This window comes from Syngnathus floridae, chromosome 2 (genome assembly GCF_059516105.1).
Source record: "Syngnathus floridae isolate MCC-2025c chromosome 2, RoL_Sflo_1.0, whole genome shotgun sequence".
In the NCBI taxonomy this organism is placed as follows: domain Eukaryota; kingdom Metazoa; phylum Chordata; class Actinopteri; order Syngnathiformes; family Syngnathidae; genus Syngnathus; species Syngnathus floridae.
Genome location: NC_142414.1, coordinates 26,305,025 through 26,331,295, shown reverse-complemented (window position 1 = coordinate 26,331,295; position 26,271 = coordinate 26,305,025). Strand labels below are relative to the sequence as shown.

General features: G+C 43.3%; 3 protein-coding genes and 1 long non-coding RNA gene across 5 annotated transcripts; 2 read left to right on the top strand and 2 right to left on the bottom strand.

The window, feature by feature from the left end:
• Positions 1–1,122: 1,122 nt before the first annotated feature.
• Positions 1,123–10,129, bottom strand: stk11ip (serine/threonine kinase 11 interacting protein). Of its 2 annotated transcripts, XM_088369429.1 has the most exons (25): positions 9,695–10,123; positions 9,091–9,293; positions 8,940–9,014; positions 8,715–8,810; positions 8,530–8,637; positions 8,378–8,449; positions 8,179–8,308; positions 8,013–8,116; positions 7,842–7,931; positions 7,730–7,771; positions 7,495–7,656; positions 7,336–7,405; positions 6,405–6,827; positions 6,114–6,325; positions 5,921–6,031; positions 5,639–5,846; positions 5,091–5,212; positions 4,787–5,018; positions 4,566–4,675; positions 4,402–4,499; positions 4,084–4,274; positions 2,714–2,798; positions 2,229–2,311; positions 1,595–1,824; positions 1,123–1,533 (listed from the first exon to the last, which is right to left on the bottom strand). In XM_088369429.1, exons 1-25 carry the CDS (start codon positions 9,765–9,767, stop codon positions 1,393–1,395), a joined length of 3,471 nt encoding a protein of 1,156 aa, XP_088225555.1. In that variant the 5' UTR covers positions 9,768–10,123; the 3' UTR covers positions 1,123–1,392. The 2 variants fall into 2 exon arrangements, with proteins under 2 accessions (XP_088225555.1, XP_088225556.1); XM_088369430.1 differs by lacking the exons at positions 1,123–1,533; positions 1,595–1,824; positions 2,229–2,311; positions 2,714–2,798 and having other exon boundaries at positions 4,096–4,290; positions 9,695–10,129.
• On the top strand, positions 4,342–6,901 carry LOC148402872 (uncharacterized). Its single transcript, XR_015857188.1, has 3 exons — positions 4,342–6,012; positions 6,083–6,289; positions 6,412–6,901. It is a non-coding gene; the product is annotated as an uncharacterized LOC148402872 (long non-coding RNA).
• A 911-nt stretch (positions 10,130–11,040) lies between the features above and the next one.
• On the top strand, positions 11,041–15,306 carry igfbp2a (insulin-like growth factor binding protein 2a). The gene is made up of 4 exons (XM_088369435.1): positions 11,041–11,458; positions 14,140–14,300; positions 14,449–14,589; positions 14,817–15,306. The coding sequence occupies exons 1-4, from the start codon at positions 11,077–11,079 to the stop codon at positions 14,976–14,978; spliced, it is 846 nt and encodes a 281-aa protein (XP_088225561.1). The 5' UTR covers positions 11,041–11,076; the 3' UTR covers positions 14,979–15,306.
• Positions 15,307–15,639: 333 nt separating this feature from the next.
• LOC148402869 (insulin-like growth factor-binding protein 5) lies at positions 15,640–20,712 on the bottom strand. The gene is made up of 4 exons (XM_088369439.1): positions 20,020–20,712; positions 17,555–17,727; positions 17,109–17,228; positions 15,640–17,020 (listed from the first exon to the last, which is right to left on the bottom strand). Exons 1-4 carry the CDS (start codon positions 20,345–20,347, stop codon positions 16,883–16,885), a joined length of 759 nt encoding a protein of 252 aa, XP_088225565.1. The 5' UTR covers positions 20,348–20,712; the 3' UTR covers positions 15,640–16,882.
• Between the last annotated feature and the right edge of the window lie 5,559 nt (positions 20,713–26,271).

Sequence of the window (26,271 nt, the reverse complement as noted above, 5' to 3'; positions counted from 1 at the left end):
GCGCTAAAAAGTATCAAAGATGCTCATTTTTACCAGACTATAAAATACACATAAAATCTGAACTTTTTAATTTGAAATGAACAAAAGTAGATAACGTGGTGGTGTTTAAAAAATGAAAATAAAACAATCTTTTAAAATCAATTTACCCTGAGTAGATGAAAAGAGGGTAAAAAGTTAGCCATGCATCTTCAAATGCCAAGAAATATTCACCAAAACCACAATCCAACAACTCATCCAGTTGTGGTGTGCTTTTTTTGTCACAAAATGTTTCCCTTGCCACAACTTTATATTGTGCCATTATTTGTAAGAGAACACTTTCTTCGGGAGACTCAACGGTCAAATGATTTGGATGAGAGGCACAAGTTGGGGGGTTTGGAGCTCACAATTCCTTTCTGCCACCAGATGCGTCAACATTGTAGATTCCACAATTTCCACCGATACCAATTTGCACATCCTTTGCACATGACAATGACCTCTCACCCCAAGCTCCACCACAAACAGGCAATTGTCAAACAACGCAAACGATGGATCCTCAAAGCCCCATTTTCTGTTGGGTTCAGCGGAAGGTGATCCGTGACTTTCACCATCATGTGCACAACACATGTGGCGTACTGGTGGCGAGAAGAAATATTTACCCAATGGCGTTTTGTTAGCAAAGGCTTCACACGACTCTGACGGGATACGGAATTTGGCTGGAGCGGGGCGGGCTGAGCTTGCGGTCAAACAGCCTGCGAGAATCCAAAACTTATATTCATGGGTGTCCAACCTACAGCCCGGGGGCCATTTGTGGCCCACTGGGTGGCAAAGCAAGAAAATAAATGAATCGCCTTTCTCACTTCCTTGTTTTCTACCAATCACTCATCCTTCAGAAAGTTACACATCAGACCTGAGTGATGTTCTGGTTGGGAATGTCGAAATGCTCAGTACGGGAGGATCAATTCAGAAGAGCAGCTGGCACCCATCTATCCATTTCCTTCTGCTTCCGTTGTGGGATTAGAAGCTTAAGCAGGGAAGCCCAGAGGTCCCCTTCCGTGGCCACTCGGTCCAACTCTTCTGATTGATTGTCGTGGGAAAGCTCACCAACTCAAAATTGGATTGTCATCAGAAATATAACCAATAAAGTGCATTTGTTTGAACGCATTTATACACACAGTTTGCAAACAAATTTGTTGTCATAGAAAACAAAAAATAAAAAGACATTAGTAAAGAAATAAATTATTACATGAACGCTCACAGCTGCACGATGTTGGGAGGAACTCAAGTATGTGCGTGATGACAGCTTCACATGTGCAAGAGGTCATGCCATTGCTCAGAAGAAAAAAAAAAAAAATCACAATTCTCCCCGGCCCATCTTCTGCATTGAAGGGGCACGTACCCAAAAAAGTATCATTGTTACGTTTCTGTGTCGTACTTTGTTGTGTGTAGCTTAACGCCAAACATGGCTTCCCACTGCGTTCGAACCCACGCCAGCAGAGTCTGGAGGAGCTCAGAACTCTCCGAGCGCACGTGCCAGGTCTTTTCCTCTTGCTGCGTCTGGAAGACAAAATGACGAGGGCTTCAATCAAAACCACGAGGCGCCGATTTATCAGCTCACCTCGTCGTAGAGCTTGATGTCCATCCGTCGCTGCTCGTCGGGCCACAGGTGAACGGAGCTCACGCAACTGATGGGAAGCGTTTCCAGAACAGAGAAGCTCCCGCTGCTCGGCTCCTGGGTGCCGTCGACCGCCGCCGATTGCTTTGTGCTCTTCGCCCACTGGTGGTCCTCGCTCAGCAGGTAGAGAGTCTCTCGGGTCGCCAACACCGTCGTCGGGGCCCACGTGTTGTCTGGGAAGACACAGGAGACAACTCTTGACCTGCTAAAAAATCTTCTGTACCGAGCACAGCGGGTACACCCTGAACCAGTTGCCAGCCAATCACAGGATAGTTTGTCTTTAGTTGACCAACCGTGTTTTTGGAATGTGGGAGGAAACCAGCCACAGGGAGAACATGCAAACTCCACATACAATAAAATCTCTGAACCCTGAGGAGACGTGCCAGTCCGCCTCCGTGCCGCCCGCCCGAGGCAGATCGAGACACGCTCAAATGCCAGAGCAATTCCGCTGATATGTGCAGCACATAATCACAAAATCGCCCGAGGAAACGTTTAGATAGGGCGGCACGAATGAACGTAACCTGTGACTCCATCGAGATGCTAGCCGAGAGAGACGAGAAGTTATCGTATGGCTAACCTTGTAGCAAAAAGGCCAAAATGTAGCAAAACTGCAGCTGGCCATCCTCCACATCTGTCTGGATGTCTTCACACACAAGAGGCCTGGCGAAAAAAAAACAACAACATGACCACAAAAAGAACACGCAGTACTTTTTAAGAAAAGAATCGGCAATGTAGCATTTTAGCATGTCTTGCTACGAATTTATTGCCCAGACCGTGTTTCGTGCGTGTTTCTTATTTGATATCAAACCGTTACGTTAGCGGTGCTTTTCCGCTTCAGAGGACGAAAACATACAAATAAAAGGTGGCAAACAACAACATAACGCAAGTCTCGCCGCGGAACACATGGTCCTAATCAAGATGCGGTTTACCAGCTAATTTAACACAGCAATGCTACAAGAAGAAGGAAAAAAAAAAACTTGATTGTAATGGAGAGAAGATGTGCGTCCAGATCAAAATGAATTCATCGGCACGATTCTTTTCTCGCTGCTTGTGTTGAAATACCAAAGATGGTGTTGAGGGTTGAGTCTGGCGGTTGAGATTGACCTCAGTTTGCTGTCGGAGCGGTGTGCCATCTCACGTACGATGCCTACACAAAGATGACATGAAAAAATATTTGAAGCGAATGTCCGCGTACAAACAACCAGCTGAAAACGTATTCGTGCGACAAATCTCTGCAAACACAATGAAAGCGAACGGCGTCCCGATTTAGAGACGACAATAAAAAAGGTCACACCCAAAGCTTCATGGAAAATTTAGGAAGTTAATCCCAGACTATGTGTTGCAACAGTGCGTCCTGTGCTTTGGGGTGTCCTATTGCAACAACAAAGAGGCGATGGGTGACAAAATGTCCGCAGCACAATGCAGCTTCCAAGAATGGTGGCATAGCAATAGCTAGGAGGGGCAGGATGGATTTCAAGAGCACAGCTTTTTTGAACAAAATCCTCAATTTAAGTTCCCAGAGGCTGTTGTCAGTTTATAAATCAAAACATGTTAAATTTAGTTTTACAATTCAATTGGATTAAATTACAAAATATAATCAATTCAAAATTTTAAATATATGAAATAAATTAAATTATATATTACTGTTTAAATATATACAGCCTTAACAAAAAAATAAATTAAAAAGGTAAAGTTCAATTATAATTTTATACAATATGGATGTGGATATCACAGAGAGTCCACAAAACAAACCTCCCAAATTATTCAGAAAATGCTAATAAACAGGTTAAATGTTGACCAAAATTTGGGGGAAAATCTGAAAACACCACAAAGTCTGGCACCAGGAGGGTTCAAACATATTTTGGTGTGGGTGGGGAAAGTGCCCTTGTGGCCCCCCTTCTAGCTCCGCCACTGCTTAATTTGTACCTACAAATGTTTGCAAGTCAAACGTTCGCAAATTGACGACTGTCTGCGTGAACAATTATTTGAATCCAAGTTCCGACTGGTTCACGCAACTTTCCCCTCGTAAATGACGCGGCGTCTTGCATCTTTTCCACGGTCAACCGAAGCAAGGAATTACGTGCAGACTTAGGTGGCGCCCATCAAAATATGTTTGTTTGAGAGACTGTTAATTATCCTGTTCCATCATTCCTGGTGCCTCCGGTGGCCTAATCAAGGGTTTTCCTTCCGGGTGCTGGTCTGATAAGCAGACGATTTGGGCTGGAACAGATATTTGCCTCGTTTTAGCTTGATACCCGCCACGGCGGCGACGTTCAGATTTTGTTGAGTTAAAAGCAGGCGAAACAACAAGCGGAGCAGGACAGGGTCAGTGAGTTTCTTTCTCACACAACACGAGATGTCCTTTTATGTGTTTTCCACATGTTGGACGGGAAGTGGGTTTCTGCTCGCGTTTGGACCGAGCTCCTTCTTACCTGTCAACAGGCCAAAGAAGCTTTTGCAGCGTGAAGTGTCCCGCACCAGGAGGGTGTAGGCCCCGCCCCTTAGTTCCCCATCTTCAAATGCCATGTGGATGCTCTGAGAGCCAAGCCCCACCTCCAAATAGCTGAGCTCCAGGATTGGGTGGCAGTCACGCTTTTGGAGCCAATCGGAGAGCTGCTTTTTGCTGGGGAGGGAATGCACTTAATGGCAGTAACTCCTCAAAACAGTAAACGACATTTTTAGTCCAAAACACGGAATTTAAGAAGTCAAAGTCTTTTGAGTCAAGTCAAAGAAGTTGCTCAGCCACTCACCTGGCTCCCAATGTGACTTCAAGCACATAAATCCTCTTGTCGGACACCACCACCAGAGACGGAAACTCTTCCGGCTCCCCAAATCTCACAAGTGACGTCTGAAAGCGAAATGGACATTCAGCCGGTAGAAATGGAAGTGGAATGCGAGCGCGACGGTGACTCACCTTCAGGAAACAACGGAGCTCCTCTTCCTCCACAAAGACATCCACATCCAAGAAAAGCTTCAGCCGATGGTCGACCGCCTCAAAGGCCTCGGTCAGCAGGTCTAAGTCACCTGAGGGAAAGCCGCTCAGATTTAAGTCGGAAGTTTTGCTTGCTGAAGATGACATTTCATCAGAAAATAAGAAACACGCCACTTGCTATTTTCTATAGCGAGCACACACACCAGTGGAGTTGGCCATTCCTGAAGGTTGCATAGCTGACAGCGTGGAACTGACGGCGTTGTAGCTGTAGCTGCCAGCCAGATCCTCCTCGCTTTGGCATTCAGCATTGTAGGACAGCGAGAAAGAGTCAAGCCCGCCATCCCCGATGGAGAAGGAACCCCCTTGCGCGGTGGAAAAATCGAGGTCCTCCGTGGCGGCTGTGGCAGTTTCCTCCGAATCACTGCTACGGTTCAACTGTGGCAGAGTGTGACGATGACTGCTTCTCAAAGTACGGGGAGAAACATTTCCAGTGACGATGAACGACACCTCGATGTCTTTATTGGTGGTCCTTGATGGACGTTGGATTGGTGTACTGCTGTAAGGGAACGACTGGCCAGCTAGCTGGATCAAGTGGTCACTTCCACATTCAGGACAGTTCTCACAATGTCCTGAAAAAAAAAAAAACAACACAGATTTTGAAAAATTTAAAACCCATCATCAACTGTTACGCCCGGGACAGGTTGCGAGTCAATTGCAGGGCAGATGAAGTTTAAGCAAACAACCTTGAGGCAACGTCTCAAAGCAAACTAGTCTCAGCCGGTGCTGAGGAATCATCAAAACATCTTCTAAGGCAAAGTGGAGATTGCGTGCCAGTGCAGGTTTTACGACATCGACAGTGGTCAAATCATGTCGGTCTGTCTAAATCTTATCTGTCAGCTGTTGATTATCAAGCCCAAAAAAAAGATGAAGGGGAAGATAAGCGATTGGATGATTTGTCCTCAAACACGCCTTCCACCAGAAGCCTCCATTCATTTTGGAAGAAAAGTTGTTTTGACAAAATGACTCACTGCCTCTGCATGACCTAGCTTGCTCACCTTTGTCGCCGTCATCGCATTCCATCATTCCGTCGTGTTCATCCGCGCCCTCTGGCAGCATCACGCCCCTTGTACTCCTCGCTCGACCTCCGGCCTCCGTGAACTCCGACCCGCAGCGAAGGCACTGCAAATGAAGACGGCCTGGAAGGAGCCTCACGTCACGACGGCGGTTGGCCTCTTCCACGGGTGACAGCACGTCGACGAGATCCTGCTCGAGAAGGGTTACGGTAAGACTTCGGGGTCGTGTCATTGGTCCCAACCGGAACTGTGCTTGTGAGGAACCTTAAGGGCCTGCTGCGGGTCATCATCTAGAAGGACGTAACATCTCCGCCTCTTTTCCTTCATGATGTAGTCAAACTGGATCTTCACAGCAGGTAACATTACTTTGCTCTCCTGAAAGAAAGAAATATTTTCCAGTTAATTAAAGCAAAAAAAAAAAAAAAGTTGATACAGAAGGCCGCAAAAGCAAGTTCACCTCGCGGGTCCAAGCTGCCTGCGTGGCCTCCACCTTGGCCAGGCAGTCCAGTTCCAGACAGTACCTTTCCTGGCCAGACTGCATGTCGACCTCGAGCAAATGGCTCTGTTTGACACGCAGAAACACCTCCTTCCTCCCGTCATCCTGACTCTGGTCATCTTCCTCTTCTTTGTCAGGTAAGACACCCACCAGGAGCGGCAGACACTGGTCCACTGCACTCCAAAATAACCCATCAAGTTCTGTTTGATAACATATGCCAAACGTTTTTTTTTTTGCTTTGGTTGTAACTACCTCCCAGGTTTTCCTCGCGTTCTCCTTCCTTGGAATGGCCGCTCTCCTGCCTCGCTGACTTGAGGGAGTCCAAACTGTGTCTGGTGGAAGGGACCTGAGTTTCTTCCAAAGTGGACTCAGAGAGCTGAGTGTTTTGACTGGGCCACTGTAATGTGGACTCTGTTTCTGTCTCTTGCTCTGCCTCCACCTCTGCCTCTGGCACCCTGGGCTCAGATGTGAGAAGTGGCGGAGGAAGAACCTCCGGAGGTGGACGCAGAGGGGCCTCCAGGCTGTTGGAGAGCGTTTCCAAGCCGTGAAGAGTTTTGGAGGGAGGCGCAGCTGCATCTACGTCTAAGTGGTGTTGGTACCGCAACCAGTCTTCACCCAGCTGCTCTCTGAAACTGGACATGCGCTCAATCTCCTCTTGGTGTGGAAGAACAATGTCTAGAGAGGAAGCACACAGGGCTTAGATAGGCACCATACCTTAACAAGTGGAAAAATACACAGGATCAGATTCAGAGCCGAAAGAGCCCTGTGAATATGAGTATGTGAAGAAATGACAAAATAATAATAAAATTAAATAAAATGAATAGATAAATAAATAAAACAACAATAAAAATGATACTAATAATGATGCTTACATTAAATTAGTTTCTATTTTATGGATGGAAATAAATAAATAAATAAATAAGCCTACATTAAATTATTTTCTATTTTAGTTATGTCCGTGCTTTAAATTGATTTTCTTGGGGGAAAAAATAATCCAAAATTCTATTTTAACTTTAACTGAAAGATGTTTCAAACATGATCAAAATTGAAATGCACTTCTATTTTGGGTTCATATTGTTATATGCGACTCGAGAGGAACCAGCGCCTCACCAGTTATGAACCTCAGGGCACGTCCCTGATTTGATTTTAAAAGAAGCACAAACAAAAGGTATCAAGAACCCACCTTGTGAGGAGGACACAACCCGGTAGTCGGTATCACTTGGCTCTGAGATACTTGCTCGGCGCACTTTAACCTTGGCGTGCAAAACAGAATTATTTCAAATATATACAAACTATCCCAGCTGCCAACTCATCCAGATTGAATCAGCATCTTCCATCGTACCCGGGACTTCTTTTTGCGTCCGCGTGAGCCTCGCACCTCCCCGACTGAGAGACTATCGCTGAGCTCCCCGGCTCCACTCGACACGTCTGCGTGACTTTGCTCCAACTCTGCCGGAGGGGACGACTGGAGCCGGACAATCAGTTGCTCGACTTTCGGCAGAGCCTGGTGCAAAGAATATTTTCCTCTTTAGACTGCTGCAGATCTTCGCGAGCATCTCACGCTGAAGAACACTTACAGATAACTCGGAAGAAGAGAGCGGGACGCCATTGAGTTTAAGCTGGAAGAAACCGACGTGTGAATGGGATTTAAATCCTCACGTTTATGTCACCAGCATTTTTTTTACCCACTCTGAGGCCGACGGCCTTAGGCGAGAGGTGTCGGACGGTATACGTGCGATGAGTCTTCTGGAAGTACAGCGGGTTGCCCTCCAGGTTCAACTTCATGAAGGGGACATGGGCATGTTAAAATAATGCTCTGCAGGATGACTTGCGTGGATAGATTCACGTGTGCCTCCTCACCGTGTTTAGGCAGTGGAGCAAGGAGAGAGGAGTCAGTTGGGAATGCTCCACCAGGAGATTATAGGCCAGGTCCAAGTGTTGGAGCGATGCCAACTGCTCCACACCTGTTGAGAGCCAAATGCATTAAGAGAAACGTATCATGTGCGAGTCAATGTGTGCTGTGTACCATTGATAGTCTCCAATTCATTGTTCCTGAGGATGAGCGTGAGAAGTTTGACCCTGGCGCTTATGCTAAGTGTTGGCGCCCTCTGCAGGCAGTTGTAGCCGAGATTCAAATGTTCCAGCTCACTCAAAGGCTGAAAGGAACGAGAAGCAGCATAATCATTACGGTTCAAAAACCAGGAGGCAAACACTAAATGTCTGACCTTTAGAAATTCTGCACACTCCTGAATCTTGTTGTGGCTTAGATCCAAAGACTTCAGGACGTTCAAGAGACTCTAAGATAAGAGTGTAGTGTCAGGGGGGGAAAGATTGATAAGGTAGAATGCTAAATGATTCCTCGGGTCATTTGACTCACTAAAGACTGGTCAAGGCAGACAATGAAGTTGTAGCTGAAGTTGAGGGTGTGTAGCTCCAACCACGGCAGTGCAGAGCTGAGGTCACCGCCGCACAGGGAGAGCAACTCCTGCAGGAACAGAGTCGCAAAAGCGATGTCACCGGGGCTGCAAGTGTCAGACGCAGGAACGGCCATTTTGAGAGCACCTCGAGGGAGCTCAGGCTCTTTGAGCAGATGAAGACCTCCAACTGGGAGTAAACGCCTCGGAGACCCTCGAGACAATGCGGGGGGATGTTCTTCAGCTGCCAAGAGAAATACCAAAGGATGCTTTTTTTTTTCCCATCTTAATCTGCTCATCATAGCATTCAACATTGAGTGATGCTAAATAAATGAAATAATATTGTTTTTGTTCATATTTACACAAAAAGTACCTCCAAACACTTTAAAGACTTGAAAGGGAAAACCTTCACCCCAGACTCCAGTCTTGAACTTGCTGGGTTGATGAGCTGCATAATGCACGCACATAGTTTTCAAATAATGAATATTCCATTCGTCATTTATTAGTTGACAGCTGAAAATCACCTTTAGGGAAATGGTCTTCTGCAGGATGTCGAAGAGGAACTGCAGCTGCAGCAAGGATGCAGTGTCAGCTGGATGGGATGGCAGGGCCAGGAAGCCATGCTGCTGGCTCCTGGACAGCAAGTGTTGCTCAAACAGTCGGGTGAGTTGCTGCAAGCTCGTCACTGGCAGGGTCAGCGTGCTGCTGCCTCCCAGCACTAACTCGCCTGCATAGGGAGGTGGGTGAGAAGCCAAAATTATATACATGCACATCTTTATCAATCTGAAATTTGGGGAAAACTTCATTTTTGGTTCAGTAGATCAATTAAAATTAAGTTTCTCTGTAATTGTTTTGGTTAGAGTTTATTTATTTTGCTCTATTTTTGGATTTCTTATTCAGTTTTGTTCTTTTAATCCTGTAAGGGCGGTAGGCTAATTGAGTGGTTGGCATGTATGCCTTAAAATTCGGATTAAATTAACCTCATAACGAGTTCTAATTGAATTAAGAGAAATAATTGAACTACAAAATTGACATTTAATGCCCCTGTTTATGTTATCTAAGACTAGACTGAAAAAGGAAATGAGAAGCAAGCACTAACATGAATCCTGTTTCGGGTTCAAGACTCACCATTATTTCGGAGAAGTGTTGCCAAGCTAGTGACAAGAGACGACTGGCCAGTCCCACCGTAAGAACGAGACATGCTTAGCCGGCGTTGTAACACTGAGCTGCTGTCTAAAGTGACAAGCCTCTGGGTTTTAAATGCACCTTAACAAACAAACAGCCATGTGTCAACGAGCACCTGTCAGCTGACATTCCGAACTCAGCCGGCTAGCTAGCCAGCTAACCCTAGCTAAAACACTTCCTGGTCACAAGCTAAAACGTGTTATGCTGACATGAGATATTCATGCAATTAAAACCCGACTAGTTGACGAACCGTAACGTGTAGTAACTTGTCACAAATGCAGAATTTTCCTGCGCAGTACAGTACAGTACTCGAAAGTGATGTTTTTCATGGTGTTGACAACTTTGTGTCACGTGACAAGGAAGCGACTACGGTGGCCGTGACGCACCAAATTTAAATGTCGACTTTATTATTTTCAATAATGGGTTTTATATTACGTATTTGAATTCTGTAACATTACATTGAGCAACATAAAATGTGTGAAAATTTAAATTGAATTAAAATTTGTTATCAACGCTATTTTAGTACTTTTCTGTTATTTATGTGCATAATTGCAATTCTCATTTTTTTTGTTGATACTGTGGCATAGATGTATTGATTTAATTTCGTTTATTATTGTATTTGCATTTTCCGGAAGAGTTGAAGTGCACACACCTACACTTTTTAGTTAAGTAGTGTCACATAAATATTACTAACGCCTCAAAACTCCTCTCAAGACCAGTTAAAATGTGCACAAAAACTACTAAACTATTACCCAATAAGGCAGGATATTGTCATTATAAAGCTTTTATATTAGATACTGTCTGGTACTTCTTTCAACTCTGTCACACTTTAATTCAATCCAGTAAATTTTTTCTTTAAATGTGCAGAATATTAAAAAAAAAAAAACAACTTCTAATTGACGTTAAAGTACAGTGCAGCACATTCGTCTGAATTACTGTTTTGAAACATTCATCAAATCATTCAAATGCACAATGGCTGCCAATGTTATTTAAATTGGGAATAAAACTTCTGCTTTGGTTTTTGATAATCGGCTACATTCATTTCTTATCGGGACATGACTATTTTTCCTCTAAAATACCGCAATGCCTGCCATTTTAAATTCTGTAGCCTTGACATTAAGAGGAGAAATGTCTCCCTTGCAAAAGTCAGGTCCAGTTCTCAACGATGAGAATTGTAGGACCCAGCAGACCACCGCACGCACCCCCTTGCTTCACCTGTTCGCGTGCGCACGAGCAGCGCCCCCCCTCGCTCTTCCTCCTTCTCTCTCTCTCTCCCTCTCTCTCTCTCTCCCAAACTTGGTAATTCCTTCCACCAGCCCACAATAATGCCACAAAAGCCAAGACAAATCACAATGCTCAAGCTCTACAACTTGCTGGTCATCACCGCGGCCGTCACCGGCGGCTCGCTGGCCGAGATGGTCTTCCGCTGCCCGGCGTGCACCGCGGAGCGCTTGGCTCTCTGTCCGCAGTTCAACGAGCCTTGCGCGGAAATCGTGCGCGAGCCAGGCTGCGGCTGCTGCCCGGTGTGCGCCCGGCAGGAGGGCGAGACGTGCGGCGTGTACACCCCGAGGTGTGCCGCTGGTTTGCGATGCTACCCGACGCCCGATTCGGAGCTTCCCCTGGAGCAACTGATGCAGGGTATGGGTCTGTGCCGGCACACGGTCGACACCGACACCGCCAGCCTGGAGCACCGGGAGCAGACCAGCGGTCAGTTCAATTGTCGGAATCAAATAACGGGAAATATTAGAACACTGATGTGATATATTTCAAAAAATCGCATAAAAGGATAATCGAGGCACTCATGCTTGTTGTTAATTTACATTTTGTTTGACCACAAATGTCCAAAATAACAATCCTCCGTTCTTCCACCCAAAGCTGCCTTCAAACTAAGGTAGTGACCAGAATTGTCAAAAACGTCACTCCTTGGATGGCGTTAAAAAAAAAAAAAAGACTCCCAATGTTGATGTTGATGATTCTTTGAGGGATTGGAGAGAGCTGGGAGACAGCGGGAGGAATGTTGCATTGTTTGGAAAAGCTGGACTTTAGGCTTTGACCTGCAGTAAGCATACACTGGGGTTTACCTAGAAAACGGGCCGACTGTGTGTGCAGGAGGAGTCCAGTGAGGCTCATGTGCTTTGTGTTTGTACAAGGACGGGTCACTGCGAAGAGGAAAAGTAAACAGCCTCATTATTTGGATGATTCCGAGGCCCTCTGTGAAGCTGGACCATTGTGAACGCTTTGCCCGAAGAAACGTTCATTTCGGAGCCGGCGGCGAGATCATCATTTTCTCCGTTTCGTTAATCAGAACCTCACACAGAAAGCAGTGTTGCTGGGTCAAAGGCCACGGAGCAGCAAGGCCTTACATCATCACGACTGCTGGTTGTTATACAAGACCAATATTAGGATGAATCGTGGAAGAATGTGGAGGAAGTAACAATGTCAAGTACATTTTTGTAGGTGCTCCTGGAAGTGAGAGGCAGAGTGGGAAGAAACAGCAGTACCATCTGAAATAACACGCTTGGCTAACAAGAGCAAGCATTCCTGTCCAGTTGAAGCCTGACAGACTGAAATAGCCCAGAGATAATCCTCCCCAAAAAAAATCCACCCACCCACCAACGCAGACTTTCTTCAAAAACCCTCGTCGTTCCAACTTCTGCCAATCAAGACGGCAACCGCACGTTTAGTCGCTGTGCCCAGAATCTTCTTGCGCTTGTTCCGAGAACTAGAATATCTTTTCAGAAGACTTATTTTAAGACAATTGAAACATAACAAATCATTTGAACCGTTCGTCCGTTTCCTATACACTTGTCCGTCTCGGGTGAGCTGCAGCCGATACCGAGAATCGAACTCCCCCGAGCTTAAAAACGAAGAAGATAGTCGGTAGTGGAAATTATTCATCACTGTTTTCCACATTTTATTTTATTTTGTGTAAATGGGATATTATTGCCTATTTTACCTGGAATTTTAAGCATTTGGACATTTTAAAATCGATTGTCAAAAATAATGATCCATTACTCTTGATTAATCGTCGCACCTCGAATTTGCAATCATTTTTTGGCAAGTGAGATGAATTATAGAAGCAGGCATGTGTGTGTGTTTAAGCATGTCAGAACGTGTCAAAAAGGCGCTCCGAGATAAAAGGTAAACACATCTGCCTTCTGCAAATTCTACAAAACCAGTTCCAGCACTTTAAGGTTGATGGACAGACAAATATCATTTTGACATTTTTTTAAAATCCTGATTTATACTCGCAGCCCGTTTTTGCACAGCGACATCAAACGGCCCAATGATCAGCCGTCCGAGTGCGGCTGAAAACAATATTTGGATATACACTGAAGTGAATGAGCCAGTCTACGCTTGGCTGAGCCGAATCTTGACGCTGCACCTCTGGCTTGTGTGCATTCTGGGAATCTGTCATGGATCACTTTTAGAAAGGAACTCATTGTCTGGGGATTAATTAAAGCAGTAGACTGGACAGTTGGCCTGCTCCTCTGTTTAGACTGCTGATCCCGACCGGCCCACCGAGGCCTGACTCCCCCATAAAGGGAAGGAGGGCTCCGGTGGTGTGGTCCTCTGTGCTTGGCTGCATGTACATACAGTGAAAGCGATTGTGCCCTTTGACCCTTTTACAAATGGTGCGTTCATGTGTGGGGCTGCTGAGACTTTGGACCTCCATACAGTATGGAAGGTTTTGTCAGAGACAGTTGTCTAAGTTACGTAAGGGCACATTTGAACAAAACAGTTTCTAGCTGGGAAAAAATATATATTTTGGAGCTAAAAATAATAATAATTATAATAAAAATTATAATCATAATTATTTTATATTTTTATTTATAAATGATAAAATGTCAAAAGGGTGGCAATGTGTATCTCAAGGCGATTATGATAACTAAAAATAAAAAACAACCTTGCTATTAAGGAAATCAAATCTAAAATACTTTGACAAGAATGAAAATTCATTAAATGAACTAAAAGTAGTATATACTTTGTTTTCATCAAATAATTCTTGTTTACTGTTGCGCAATAGTTAGTGAACTTTTTTGATCTTGCACTAAACAAACACTCCATATATGGAAAAAAAGTACAACTAATAAAAAATACTCGTAAAAAGAAAAAAACAAGTGAAACAAAGCATACTGGAAAAAACAAATTAAAAAAAGTCAAAATAAACCTAATTATATTAAAAAAATTGCAAATTATTATAACCCTGGTGTATCTTTTTAGGGGAGAGAAAAAAATTGCAAAAAAAATGAGGATTATTGCTTGTGTACATTTTAGCTAGCTTCGCTATTTCTCACACATGTACCTAACAATCAATAAATATACGACACCATAAATGTATACCTGATCAACTTTCTGACTGTGCATCATCGCTCCTCCCCTTCCAGGTGAGACCTTTGAATTGTTGTCCGAGTCCAGCCTGACCTTAGGTAAGGACACCACTTGGATGGGACCCAAGGAGACCGCGATACGACAACATCGTCAAGAGATCCTGACCAAGATGAAGACCAACAAGGTGGAAGAGCTTAAACCTACACGACCCAGACAGGTGAGCGATGGAGGGAGGGAGGGAGGGGGAGAACGAGTCAGTAAATCATGTACTGCTTGGAAACAAATTTCAAAACATTTTTAAGTTACATCAAGTTAAAACTTTCCACTTCACCCGCAATGACTCTGTGCCTCGCTTCGGGTTTCAGACGCCATGTCAGCAGGAGTTGGACCAGGTTCTGGAGAGGATCTCCAAGATGCCCTTCAGAGATAATCGAGGTCCACTGGAGGACCTCTATGCCCTGCACATCCCAAACTGTGACAAGAGAGGGCAGTATAACCTCAAACAGGTGAATAATAAGCATAATATTGTAGAATTATATATATAAATAAAAAATATAAAATAAAAATACATACGTATATATATAGAAAATATATTATATATATATATATATACTAAATATATCAAATAAATAGAAAAATAAATATATATATATATATAAAATTTAATTTCTAATATCTAATATTTTAAGAAATTCGATTGCTACTGACTCCCCTGTAATAAATGTGATTTCAGTGCAAGATGTCTCTTTATGGTCAAAGGGGTGAGTGCTGGTGTGTAAGCCCCCACACGGGGCGACCCATCCTAGCAGCCCCCACTGTGCGGGGCAACCCCAACTGCAGCCAGTACCTTCCAGAGCTGGAGTTGGAGATGGCCAACATGGAGCAGATACAATAATAAAACAAAAAAAAAAAGCAACTGTGAAGCATCTGGGAACAAACAACAATGAATAAGTGAGGTGCAACTTGCAAGCTTCAGAAAGCGCATATTGTTAAACTTAACATGTTAAAAAAAAAAAGATTTATAGATGCAAAGGGTGCTTTGGTTTATTTTATGTCTTTAATGGTGCATCGAGATATTAGTTTATTGTGTTTTGTGACTACATGTAATGCAAAACACTTGATATCATCTTAACCCATTGAAATAAAAAAAACACTCTAATAATGTACTTCATGAAAACGTACTGTTATGGAATAATTATACAGAATAAAAATAATTAAATGGACGACTTGTTACTCCTATTTACACCTTGGCCACTCGGGGGCAGTATAATGCAGACATTGAATATACATGGAGCCTCTCTATGGCGTTTTGCATTGTTCGTTAGCATGAAGCTAAACCAACAAAAAAAAAAAAAAAAACGTTTGTCAACTCGAAAAACTGCTGACTCGTATCTCAAAGCAAAACGTAGGCTACTATTTTGAAAATTTGAATCTGGGTTAGTAAAAATAAAACAGAAAATTAAAATCTAACATTCTTGGTGAAGGGTAATATGGCTTTAAAATCATTTGAAAAATAACACATTTCAATTTTGCAATCAAAAGGTCCAAGCTTGCTCTTCCAGAGTACAGATTCTTTAATTAAATAGTGATTTGTCTTACAAAAACCGAGTACATGAACGACACAAGTGATAAATATTTTTACTATGTTCACATCATAGTCAATTTCTTTTATTTGCCACATTGTACGCACGCCTGAATCGATGGACGGGAGGGGGACAGGCTTCAAAATATAAACCCATCAATTGACTTTTGCAAGGCATGATGCATTGTCATAAAATAAACACAAAGAAGGTGACGGAACAAAAAAAAACATCAAATCAAACCCAGGATCAGCAACTCTCAATTATTTCTCTCCCCGATATTAGAAAATAATGTATCAATACATTAATCAGATAAACTGCTTGACAGGCTTATCGGGGGGGGGCTTATTGACGGTGTAGCGCCATCTCTGATCAAATCGTTCACCATCTATCAATCTCCACCTACCCGAAGCGCCATGCAAATTGCCATGTGGCCAAAGGCACTTAGATTTCCATACGAACTCAGTGACCGTACACATGCACCCAGGTGGATTTGCTTCAACTCTGACGCTCACAGACAAATGCCAGGCCTTTACATATCATTTGCATGCAGGTCCCAAAAGATGAGCTTTTTTTGAAGGGCACGGCACAGACACACAAAATAGACCACCTGCGCCGCAAATTAGACCTGCTTTTAGCTGGTCTAAGGTCCACTTTCCTTTCTGCCACCACATTTTACTATGACATATTAATCTATCTTTATAATTCATCATTATATTTTTGGTATTTTTGCTCGAAAATAGCAACGTATAATTTTGATTGATCGTAGTAAGGGTGGTTGGTGCATATACAGGATTGTCTCAGAAAATTAGAATATTGTGATAAAGTTTATTTTCTGTAATGCAATTAAAAAAACATTTAATTAAATTTTTGTTTTTTAATTGCATTACAGAAAATAAAGAACTTTATCACAATATTCAAATTTTCTGAGACAGTCCTGTAAGCTAGTACATCTAAAAAATAACCAATTAAAAGCCCCAAAATAAAGAAATCATGGAAATCATCCCTCTTACGTTTGCTAATGGTGAGCACATCAAGGAGTTATCACGCACACACACACACAAGCGCACACACACACACAGTCCGTTTAAAACCACAGTTACAGTATGTACAAGCAGTTTGTTTCCCTTTAAAAACCAGAACAGTCCATCACCACCACCACAGTGACAAATCAGACTGCGAGTTGGCACTCATCACGTGTGACGGCGAAACTTCCACCTCACTCGTTCCTGTTGCTGCTGCTGTCCAAGTCTTTGCACTGCAAGTCACCACCGGCGTAGTTTATGCCTGGGATCTTGGCACCGAAGCGATCCACGCACCAACATATCCCCCTCCTGCGGCCGCGGGATGGTTTGCACTGCGGGTTGAGACGTGACGGCTTAACGGGTTGCGTTCTCTGCCGGATCATGATAAGTAAACACCGAGGTGGAAGGATTCCAGTCTACCTGTTTGCGCTTGAAGAAACCTTTTTTGTCACAGTTGGGGATGTACAAAGATAGAGCCAAGACCCGAGAGGTGTCCTTCATGCTTTGAACGAGGTGATCCAGACGTCTCCTGCAGGGCCCCTACGTGGGAGGTGACACGATTGCTCGTATTTGGATTTACAATCAACATCTTACGATTGTGATATGATGAAAGCTGCGGTTTGCCCTTTTTTTTTTTTTTTTTTTTTTTTTTAAGACAGTATGTGAATTAGTAAAGCAGTTCAGGTTTGCACACTGTACGGAAATAAATGAGATTTTTTTTCCTGGAATGCAAACTTTTTTTCTGGATTTTTTTTTTCCAACGTCAATGCATTTAGAATATCTTTGACAGCAAAATAATATTTAAAAAAAAAACTTTGCTAAAGCTGAAGATTGCAATTAAAAGTGAGTGAGTGCCGATTACGTACAAACTGAGGCTCCAATTTCTCCAGGCCGTGCAGAGGGAAGTCCAAGTTGCTATTGGGTCCCACCCTGGCGAGCTGCTTTTTGCGATCCTTAGCCTGCTTCATCGCCTGGGCCTTCCGACTGCTGATGTGATCCCGTCCATAAATGGGCACCTTGGTTTGGGGCATCATGGAATCTGGGACAAGAAACAAGACATCATTGTGAGATGGTCACGTGTCCAGATGAGTCTCTGCTTCTGGTCAGAGTGATTTGTATGTGACAACAGAATTTTGAGATCTGCATAAGAAGGCAGATACGGGAGATTCATTTCTGCAAAATGACTCTGTCCTCTCCTGCACCCACAGACAAATGACTGTGTGAATTTGAATGTGGACACAAGCCAGTGTACACAGGGAAAACATGCGAACATGGCGAAGAACATTCCACAAAGTAACCACATCAGGCCAGGTTTCCATTGTGTGAAAGGTAATCAAATATCATAGCTAAAAGCTCAGTTGGAAGGATCTGAAAGCATATGTAACCAATAACCATCCATGGAATCTCTATTTTCTCCCCACTAGAACAGGTGTGCAAGATCCTATCTTTAAAAAAAGTAAAAATAAATCATACATACGGTATATGATAAATAACTTGGGCCCTACCATCGAGCCTTGTGGAACGCCACTCATTGCGTCCATGCAAGTTGATTAGGTTGCCCTCATTTTTACAAATAGAGCTTGTGCTCTCGCTTGATTGCTTCTAAATCTAAAGAATAAATAAAACTATGCTTTTCTATGAAGTCATCAAACCTGACTAAAAGGTGTTTTGTTCCTTTAAGCCACTGCTGGCCCATTTCCATTGATATGAAGCTTTTCCTCCATTTCATTGGTACATGGCTCTATGTGGCTGCTCGCTAAGCTACTAAGCTAACGTAATGAAACAAGGTCACCCCCCCACCACCAAAGCTCTCGCGATGACGATGCTGTAGATCACCGTGATGTCATACATAATGACTTCTTGGAAACGGTTTCCTGCTGACACAGTTATTTTCTCCCCCCCCCCCTCCTTTGGAGGAAAAAAACAGAAGCAGGATCCGCATTATATGTCCATCAAGTCTTTGCTTGCTAATCCTCACCCAATCTGGCCTGTGCTGACGAATCATGTTGCAAACTTTTGCACGATGATCGTCTTCTTTAAATCGTCACCATATAACATCTCATGACATCAGGTGAACTCCATCCAAAGATGCAAAGATCATCATCTCGTATGAACAATCTAACAAAATACGCAGCTTTTGATTGGCCGTCGATTGAGCGAGTTCCAAGTTGCACGAAACAGCAAGAAACAAACAAAAGGAGGCGGGAAATTCTTCTGCTTAGGGGGGTGGACTGAATATCTTCACATGTAATGTCATCCATGTTACTTTAAACACCTGGGATTGAATCTTGTTGAATAAAATCGTTTCTCGTATGTCTTGGCCTCGGGCGGATGTCACCTCACCAATAAGGAGGGCGAAGCAAGTTCATTTATGCCAGGCAATGAAAAAAATACAGACACAGGCGTAACCAGGTCCCACCTGTAATTTTCTTGTTTCATGTGGGTCAGCATCCGATCCGCACCCCCACCCCACTCACACAAAGCCGACTGATTTATGGCTTGCAGCCCAACTGCCTTTCGGGGTTAAGATGGCAGGTTGATTGGCGCCCATTGTTGGGTTCACTGGGAAAAGGCGCGTTGGGTGTGGTGTCGGGGGGAATCGGGCAATGGGATATTTGGGGGGAATTTTGAATCATATGTTAGGCTATCTTTAAAGGAGGGGTGTCAAAGTCATTTTTGTCGCGAGCCGCATCGTCGTCATCGTTTCCTTCTGAGGGCCATTATGACTGTCAACAAAGGATAACTAGTTTTGAAATCACAGACTAGTAAAAACTGTTCAAATATTTTAAAAAGATGAATGTAATAAACATTGCTAGAAATATCTATTTTTCAAAAGTGAAGACAATTTGTAATTTTAGTATTGACAAATGAAGTCCATTCACAATTTGTCTTTGCGGGCCACATCTGGCCCCCGGGCCTTGAGTTTGACACCTATGCTTTAAAGGGTGGTTGGAGACACAGTCTCGCTGGTTCCGAGAGGTCAACACCTCAAGTCACTGGTGGAATTTCGGAAGAGCCATCTTATCATCAGCGTATATTACACATGCGGACTGTGAGAGCAAATTCACATTGTGCCAAAATAAACCCGTTGAACCTAGAGCGTCAGTGATTCACCCAAGACACGCTAGAGTGGCATGAGAAATCATTCAGTCTCACTTCAATTGCCTTACAATTCTTATTTATTATTAACAAATAGGCTATTTATTTTGCTCATCTCTTTGAATGCTTTTCCATTAGAATAGCAATGCACCATATGGCTTCCTGTGTCCAATTATTGCCAATTATGAGTTGATATATTTTGAAAAACACCACCGTGACGCCGCTGGCCTACCTTTGGAAGGCTGCAGCAGTTTGTACAACTTCTCGTTTCTGCAAACGCCGCGGCCGTGCAGGAGGGCGTGCAGAGGCTTCTCCTCGCCGTTTTTGGGAAGGCATCGCAGCCCGCGAGTACACGGCCCCGTGTACACGCCGCAAGACTGGCCGTCCTCGAGCGCGCACGTCAGGCAGCATCCGCAGCCGGGCTCCTTCACCGCTTGACAGCCCACCGGCACCGGCGGGCACATGGAACGGGCCTTCTGGTCGCACGGCTCGCACGGCACGTACGACGCAACGCAGCTTGGGACGAAGAGAAGCACCAGGAGAGCTACACTCGGTAGCATGGTGCAGGCGTGGGATGGATATCTGGATATCAACTGAAGAAGCCGCGATGTATCAACGACTGGAGTCCGAGCATCAAGCAGGCGTTTGCGGCATCCACAGGTGCGCAAAGTTATCACCGCAGACGACCAGTGACGCGACTGATAACCAAGGGAGTCTTCAACTTTGCAGTGGAGGGAAAAAAAAAAATGCTTCAATGAGCACGAATAGATCCAGCAGTCTCCTCGTCTTCTGCCTGGCGCCGATTGCGCGCAAAATCTTTCGTGTGCGCGTCTGTTTCCCCCTGCGTCTCTCCTTTCTGCCTTTCTGCTTCCGTGCCTGCGTGTGAGCAGAATGTGTAATCTGTGGCTGGCGTTGAGCTGTGGCCTTAAAAAAAAAAAAAAAAAAAGCCAGAGGCGAAGCCTATGACGATGGGGATGTCAAACAAGGCACGGAGGGGGGAGGCGCACTTGTCAAGCGTGCAGGCTGTGATGCTGATTCTGCAGGGCGGGTACTGGCATGCCTTCAGATAGGAGACGGTGGCTGATGTGACTGAGGACCACTCACCACCCCCCACCCATTGCACTCAAGTTGAACAGGCAATCCAGAGAATATGAAGTAAAGTCAGTGTGATTTTTTTATTTTAAAGTGGGGGGTGGAATTAAAATGTAATTTTTTTATTATTTTTTTTAAAATTCAATATATAATAAAAATAATTACTTTTTTTTCTTGTTACATTTTTATGGCATGATTTTACAGCATATTAATGTTAATTTCACAGATTTTTTTTACAGTGTGTCTAGTACGATCTGTGAATCTAATTTGATCCTAATGATTTTTATTATATGCTTCCCTCGCTTCCAGGCAATCCAGAGAATATGAAGAAAAGTCTGTGATTTTTTTTAAAGCGGGGAGTGGAATTAAATTTTTTTGAATTTGTACATTTTTTTTGTTAATTTTTTTTAAATTCAATATATAATAAAAAAAAAGAATTCCTTTTTTTCTTGTTAGAATTTTTATGTCACAATTTTACAGCTTATTAATGTTAATTTCACAGATTTCTTTTATGGTATGTCAACTACAATCTGTGAATCTAATTTGATCCTAATGATTTACATTATATGCTTCCCTCGTTTCCTTGTACTCCTCCCAGATGCACTTATTTCCAGGGCCCCTCCTCTGACCAACATCTTGCTCATCGTGAGGCCCCCGGAACAGAAACTGACCTTTCAAAGCTTTTCTTCTTTGCAGCATAGGTCAGGTTTCACATTGCCAGCAGTCTCTCGTCACATGTCCTTTTTAGCATATCAGCCAATCAAGTAGAAAAGGACATTCATCTTTATTTGGATGCCAATTCGTTCATATAAACGCTTTACAATTGGTGCCTCAGTATCACAACAAAGATGCATGCCTCGTTTTCCGTGTTGTTCAACTGGTTTATCCTTCATCTCAACTCTTTGCCACAACTTGCACCCATGTATGGTAGCATGACTTTTCTCGCTAATGCTCACTCAGCTGAAATCTAACTCGAAGTGTGACATCATGCCACCATGACAGTGTTCCTTGCAAATTCGTTGATGAAAACGAAGATGACCGTGGAACAAAAAGAGGATTCTTTTTTTGTAAAATGAGAGTCAGAAGCGATTTATTCATTGTGCTCTCATCAAGGTTTTCTCTCCTATTGTTCGGCCGTGTCTATCCGAGGCTCGGCTTTCACGTCCTGACCTACTTTACGATGTGCTAAAAGGACGCTTGCAGCTGCCTTGTGGAAGAGCTCCTGGAGTCAGCTTCATAAAAAGGACTCCAAAGATTTAACCTGGATTCGTTTGAGAGCTCCGAGATCAAGTTTGAGATCCGCACATTCGGATCTTGATCTTCGAGATGGTTCATGCATTGGCCCATGTGGCCTTTTGCATCTCTCAGCACTCCCGATTCACGTCGATGCCACATGGCCCGGCTTACGGCCGATGATGCAGCGTCCTCGCCTCGTGTTTAATGAGCGCCGAATCAATGTGAAATCCAAGTTGAGTGTGAAGTCCAGATGGTGCTGGCGCGTTTGCTTCCCACCATGTATGTTCGCATGAAATTCAACGGGAAACCAATGTGTTGCACCTGTTTCGCATGACTAATGCTGGATTAAGCGGAGATTTTTTATTTTATTTTTTTGCACAGACGCTCTCTATGAAAATGAAATGAAAGCTTCGTGTTTCCAGTTGCTGGGTTGCTTGGTTCTAATGAGGGACAACTGATGGTAATGCAGAAGCAAAGCCACCTGCAACTAAGTATTGAAAATATGACACGTTCCCAGAAGTACATAAGATGACAGATTGTTGCAAATCCTTTCGGAACATCTGCAGGTCCAGATGTTCGATGTTATACACTGCTATTCGAGGAAACCAAAGAATGATTCTAATGGACTTTGAGGGATCTGAATATCCAAGACAACAAAGCTGGGGGGACATTTGCATACAGATTTTTTTTTGTTACACACCAATGGGCGTTGTATGTATATATTCACACGTGTGTGTGTGTGTGTGTGTGCATATGGAACTCATCCCTCTCATAAGTAGAGCACATCAAGGCATTATCAAATAATTGTTTTATATATATATATATATACATACATACATATGTATTTATGTATTTTTATGTATATATATATGTATTTATGTATTTTTGTGTATATATATATATATATATATATATATATATATATATATATATATATATATATATATACACAAAAATACAACAAAAAAATACAATAAAAGCCCAAAATAAAGAAATCATGGAAATCATCCCTCTCGTTTGCTAAAGTAGAGCACATCAAGGCGTTACACACACACACACATACACGTAAATAAGCACATACACGCACATAATATGCTGTACATATATACATATATATACACATACACACGTAAATACACACATAATATACATACATATATAGATATACATCTATACACATATATATACATACACATACATATACACACACACACACACACACATAATACATATATGCGCCAACAAATTAATTTTCTATATTTCGGATCATGTACTGAATACGAATCGTTACAGCCACTGGATTAACACAAATGTGCAAGATTTTGTCCCAGCATTCCAATAACATCCACGCATTGTGTGTGTCTATCACACACATCTTATGTATCCTCCAGGGTGCTGGTGTAACTTTACCAAAAGCTTCGAACACTCTTAGCATCCCTCATAAAATAAATTCTCCAATTTCACAGGTTCTAAATATCATTTGGTTTGTGTTTGGCCCGCAGAGGAGTCATTCCAGCATCCCGCTGTGACCTCCCCGACTTGCCTGAGCAGTTGCTTCTGAGCAAAATGCGCTGAGTGATGACTGCGGTTTCCCACATTTCGCATTCCACCTGCAACCTCGTAAGGTCAGCGCGTCTCCAACGCTATCCGCTCTCACGCGACCAAGAGGCGTCAAACGACATCGCTACAGCTTTTTTTGGGGGTCTAAATTAGACGAGTCACCGTGGAGTGAACCGGAATGGTTTTGCTGGCAAAGGCCTTTTTGCTGCTGCAAGCCTCCAATCATATAGTAAATGTGTCAAGAGTGATGCTCGTAAAAACATAAGAGCTTATTTCATCGGCTGGCACCTCTATCCAACTTGACAACTCAGCAGGAAAAAACCTGCCCGGAATTAAAAGATGGCAATATTACAAATAATTGTCTTTACAATACTTGAAATGTGTGTGTCTATCTTTGTCCAAATGTTTACACCTTAACTCGAGTGAGAACATAATTGTTAACTTTCAGAAAAAAAAAAAAAAAAGATGGGTGTAAGTCACCTCTGAGTTTTTTTTTTTTTTGTCCTCTGTGTCCTTGGGGCTCTCGCATATCAACGCAAAACAAGCGGCCAAAGAAACCGGCTTGGGGACATGACTTGGTTATTTTCCACGAGCGCTGCAGATCTTTATCAGATGTGCTGAGCTCGTCCGTTCCAGATTCTTGGGAGCAGCGATGCCGAGATTACTCCACATGCATGAGAATCGTCATTATACGCATGATGAACGGGGGGGGGGCTGTTTTTCGTTCTCGGCACGGAGCCACCGCCTTTCCCCACCCCTCCATTTGTCACATTTCAGATCCGAGTCAGCTGGATGGAACGGCTCGTTCCCAGACTTTGTTCTCTGGGAACCGCCGCCAGAACTGCGTGTCTTCCCCGAGACACGAGATACTGCAATGAGAGCTTATTGCCGGGCCAGGGGTGAGTCAGAGGCTGCTCCAGACAATTAAAGGAAGACAAGATAAAGGGACAAGAGTAACGGAGAAGGGGTCTGGTTGTCATTGGACTTGGAGCTACTGGTGCCTGGAGCTGCAAGTCCCCACAGCTTAAGAAATTTCCCCCAAAATCTCAATTACATGACGTGGTCCGCTCCTCGCCTTGCTCACCCCAAAAGTAAATCAAAGCTTTGTCTAAACTGTCACAGCCACGTTAAAGGTTGCCTGACTCACTTGCGGTCTGTCAGGTGCTCAAAATTCAATCCAACTGACGTCATCACATCCTGAACAAAAAACCTCACGTTAGCGCTTTAGCATACCACTAGCTAGCGAGCGAGAACTTTGCGGACAAACTTCCAACGTGTACAGCAGATGGTCGTGTGGGAGGCGGCGAGTTCCTAAACATGCATCGATGGAGTTGTGATGATAAAATGCTGTCTATCTAAAATCACCTCCAAATAAAACTTTCAGATTATATGCTGATTGATGGAATTTATTCCAAGAATCCTTGTGCGTGTCAGATCATGCTAAAGAAGTCCTGCTTCACTTCAACTATCATGCTGCCTTGGATGCAAGCATCTGGAATATTATCTTGCTCCACAACTCTGGAAGATGGAGCTCTTTGTTTCTTCAGCCATTTCATAAGGCAGGGGTGTCAAACTCTTATTTTTTTGGCGGGCCGCTTTGTAGTCATAGCTTCTTTCGGACGGCCATTATAACTGTCAACCCAAATAAATGTATGAGCACCTAATTTTTTATATCCAGTAAAAGCTACAAAACAAACTGACAAATAACTCAAATCAGATGAATAAAAACTGGTCAAATATTAAAAAAGATATTAAAAGTGAAGACTATTTGCAATTCTAGTAATGACACACGAATTTGATGCACAATTTGTCTTCGCGGGCCACATCAAATGATATGGCGGGCCATACCTGGCCCCCGGGCCTTGAGTTTGACACCTATGTCATAAAAGCGTCAAAGCACACGCTTTGTCTTCCGAGACTGATTCCCCATTTGTCATTCGCCAACGGGTGCCACCACCAGCGCAGCCGGTCTTTACATTCTTGTGCTCCTCAGCACTGGCATGTATGCTGCAGGCTAAGACCAAGTCTGTGCTCGTATGACTCAAAGCTGACACGCATCTATCTATCTCTACATTGTCTACTTTATTAATGTGCCTTGTTTTGTATTTTACAGATCATTAGGTGGACCGTATTTATTAATAGGTGCAGTATCAATTAACGGATACATTTTAAAAAAAAGATATTTAATAGATTTAGCAATATCATGCTAGGTTAGCACCAGTTAAAAACATCGGGTAGTCCTACGTTTTTTACTAGCTTTTTGTTTGCTAATACAAGTAAAATTGTTTGATCATTGGTAGTCAATCCAGTGACCGGTGGTGGCGTTAATACTTTAGCTAATGCTAATGCTAGCTCAGTAACAGTTCAACACTCAACATTGAATCCAGTGCACATGCAATATCAATAAAGAATGTAATAATATAATATACAGTAAATAAAAAACAAATATTTTGTGAGACAGACTTTGGTTGCGAGTTGACGTGGACATGAAACGGGAAGAAGATGGCTCTTGGCCTTCTTCTGGTGGGAGAACAGCTGGAGCGTTTAAGAAGCTTGCGGATGTCTGTCTGTCTGTCCGTCTGTCTGCTTCTTCCCG

What these genes read in the sequence shown, in the direction of transcription:
- LOC148402869 (XM_088369439.1), bottom strand. Translation starts at nt 20,347, where the DNA reads ATGCTACCGAGTGTAGCTCTCCTGGTGCTTCTCTTCGTCCCAAGCTGC. An exon ending in AGAAATTGGAGCCTCAGTTT is followed by an intron (nt 17,229 to 17,554) that starts GTACGTAATCGG and finishes CCTCCCACGTAG; the next exon opens with GGGCCCTGCAGGAGACGTCT. An exon ending in GTTTCTTCAAGCGCAAACAG is followed by an intron (nt 17,021 to 17,108) that starts GTAGACTGGAAT and finishes CTCAACCCGCAG; the next exon opens with TGCAAACCATCCCGCGGCCG.
- stk11ip (XM_088369429.1), bottom strand. Translation starts at nt 9,767, where the DNA reads ATGTCTCGTTCTTACGGTGGGACTGGCCAGTCGTCTCTTGTCACTAGC. An exon ending in AGAAGACCATTTCCCTAAAG is followed by an intron (nt 9,015 to 9,090) that starts GTGATTTTCAGC and finishes TGCATTATGCAG; the next exon opens with CTCATCAACCCAGCAAGTTC. An exon ending in TGCTCCACTGCCTAAACACG is followed by an intron (nt 7,932 to 8,012) that starts GTGAGGAGGCAC and finishes CCCTTCATGAAG; the next exon opens with TTGAACCTGGAGGGCAACCC.
- igfbp2a (XM_088369435.1), top strand. Translation starts at nt 11,077, where the DNA reads ATGCCACAAAAGCCAAGACAAATCACAATGCTCAAGCTCTACAACTTG. An exon ending in GCACCGGGAGCAGACCAGCG is followed by an intron (nt 11,459 to 14,139) that starts GTCAGTTCAATT and finishes CTCCCCTTCCAG; the next exon opens with GTGAGACCTTTGAATTGTTG. An exon ending in AACCTACACGACCCAGACAG is followed by an intron (nt 14,301 to 14,448) that starts GTGAGCGATGGA and finishes TTCGGGTTTCAG; the next exon opens with ACGCCATGTCAGCAGGAGTT.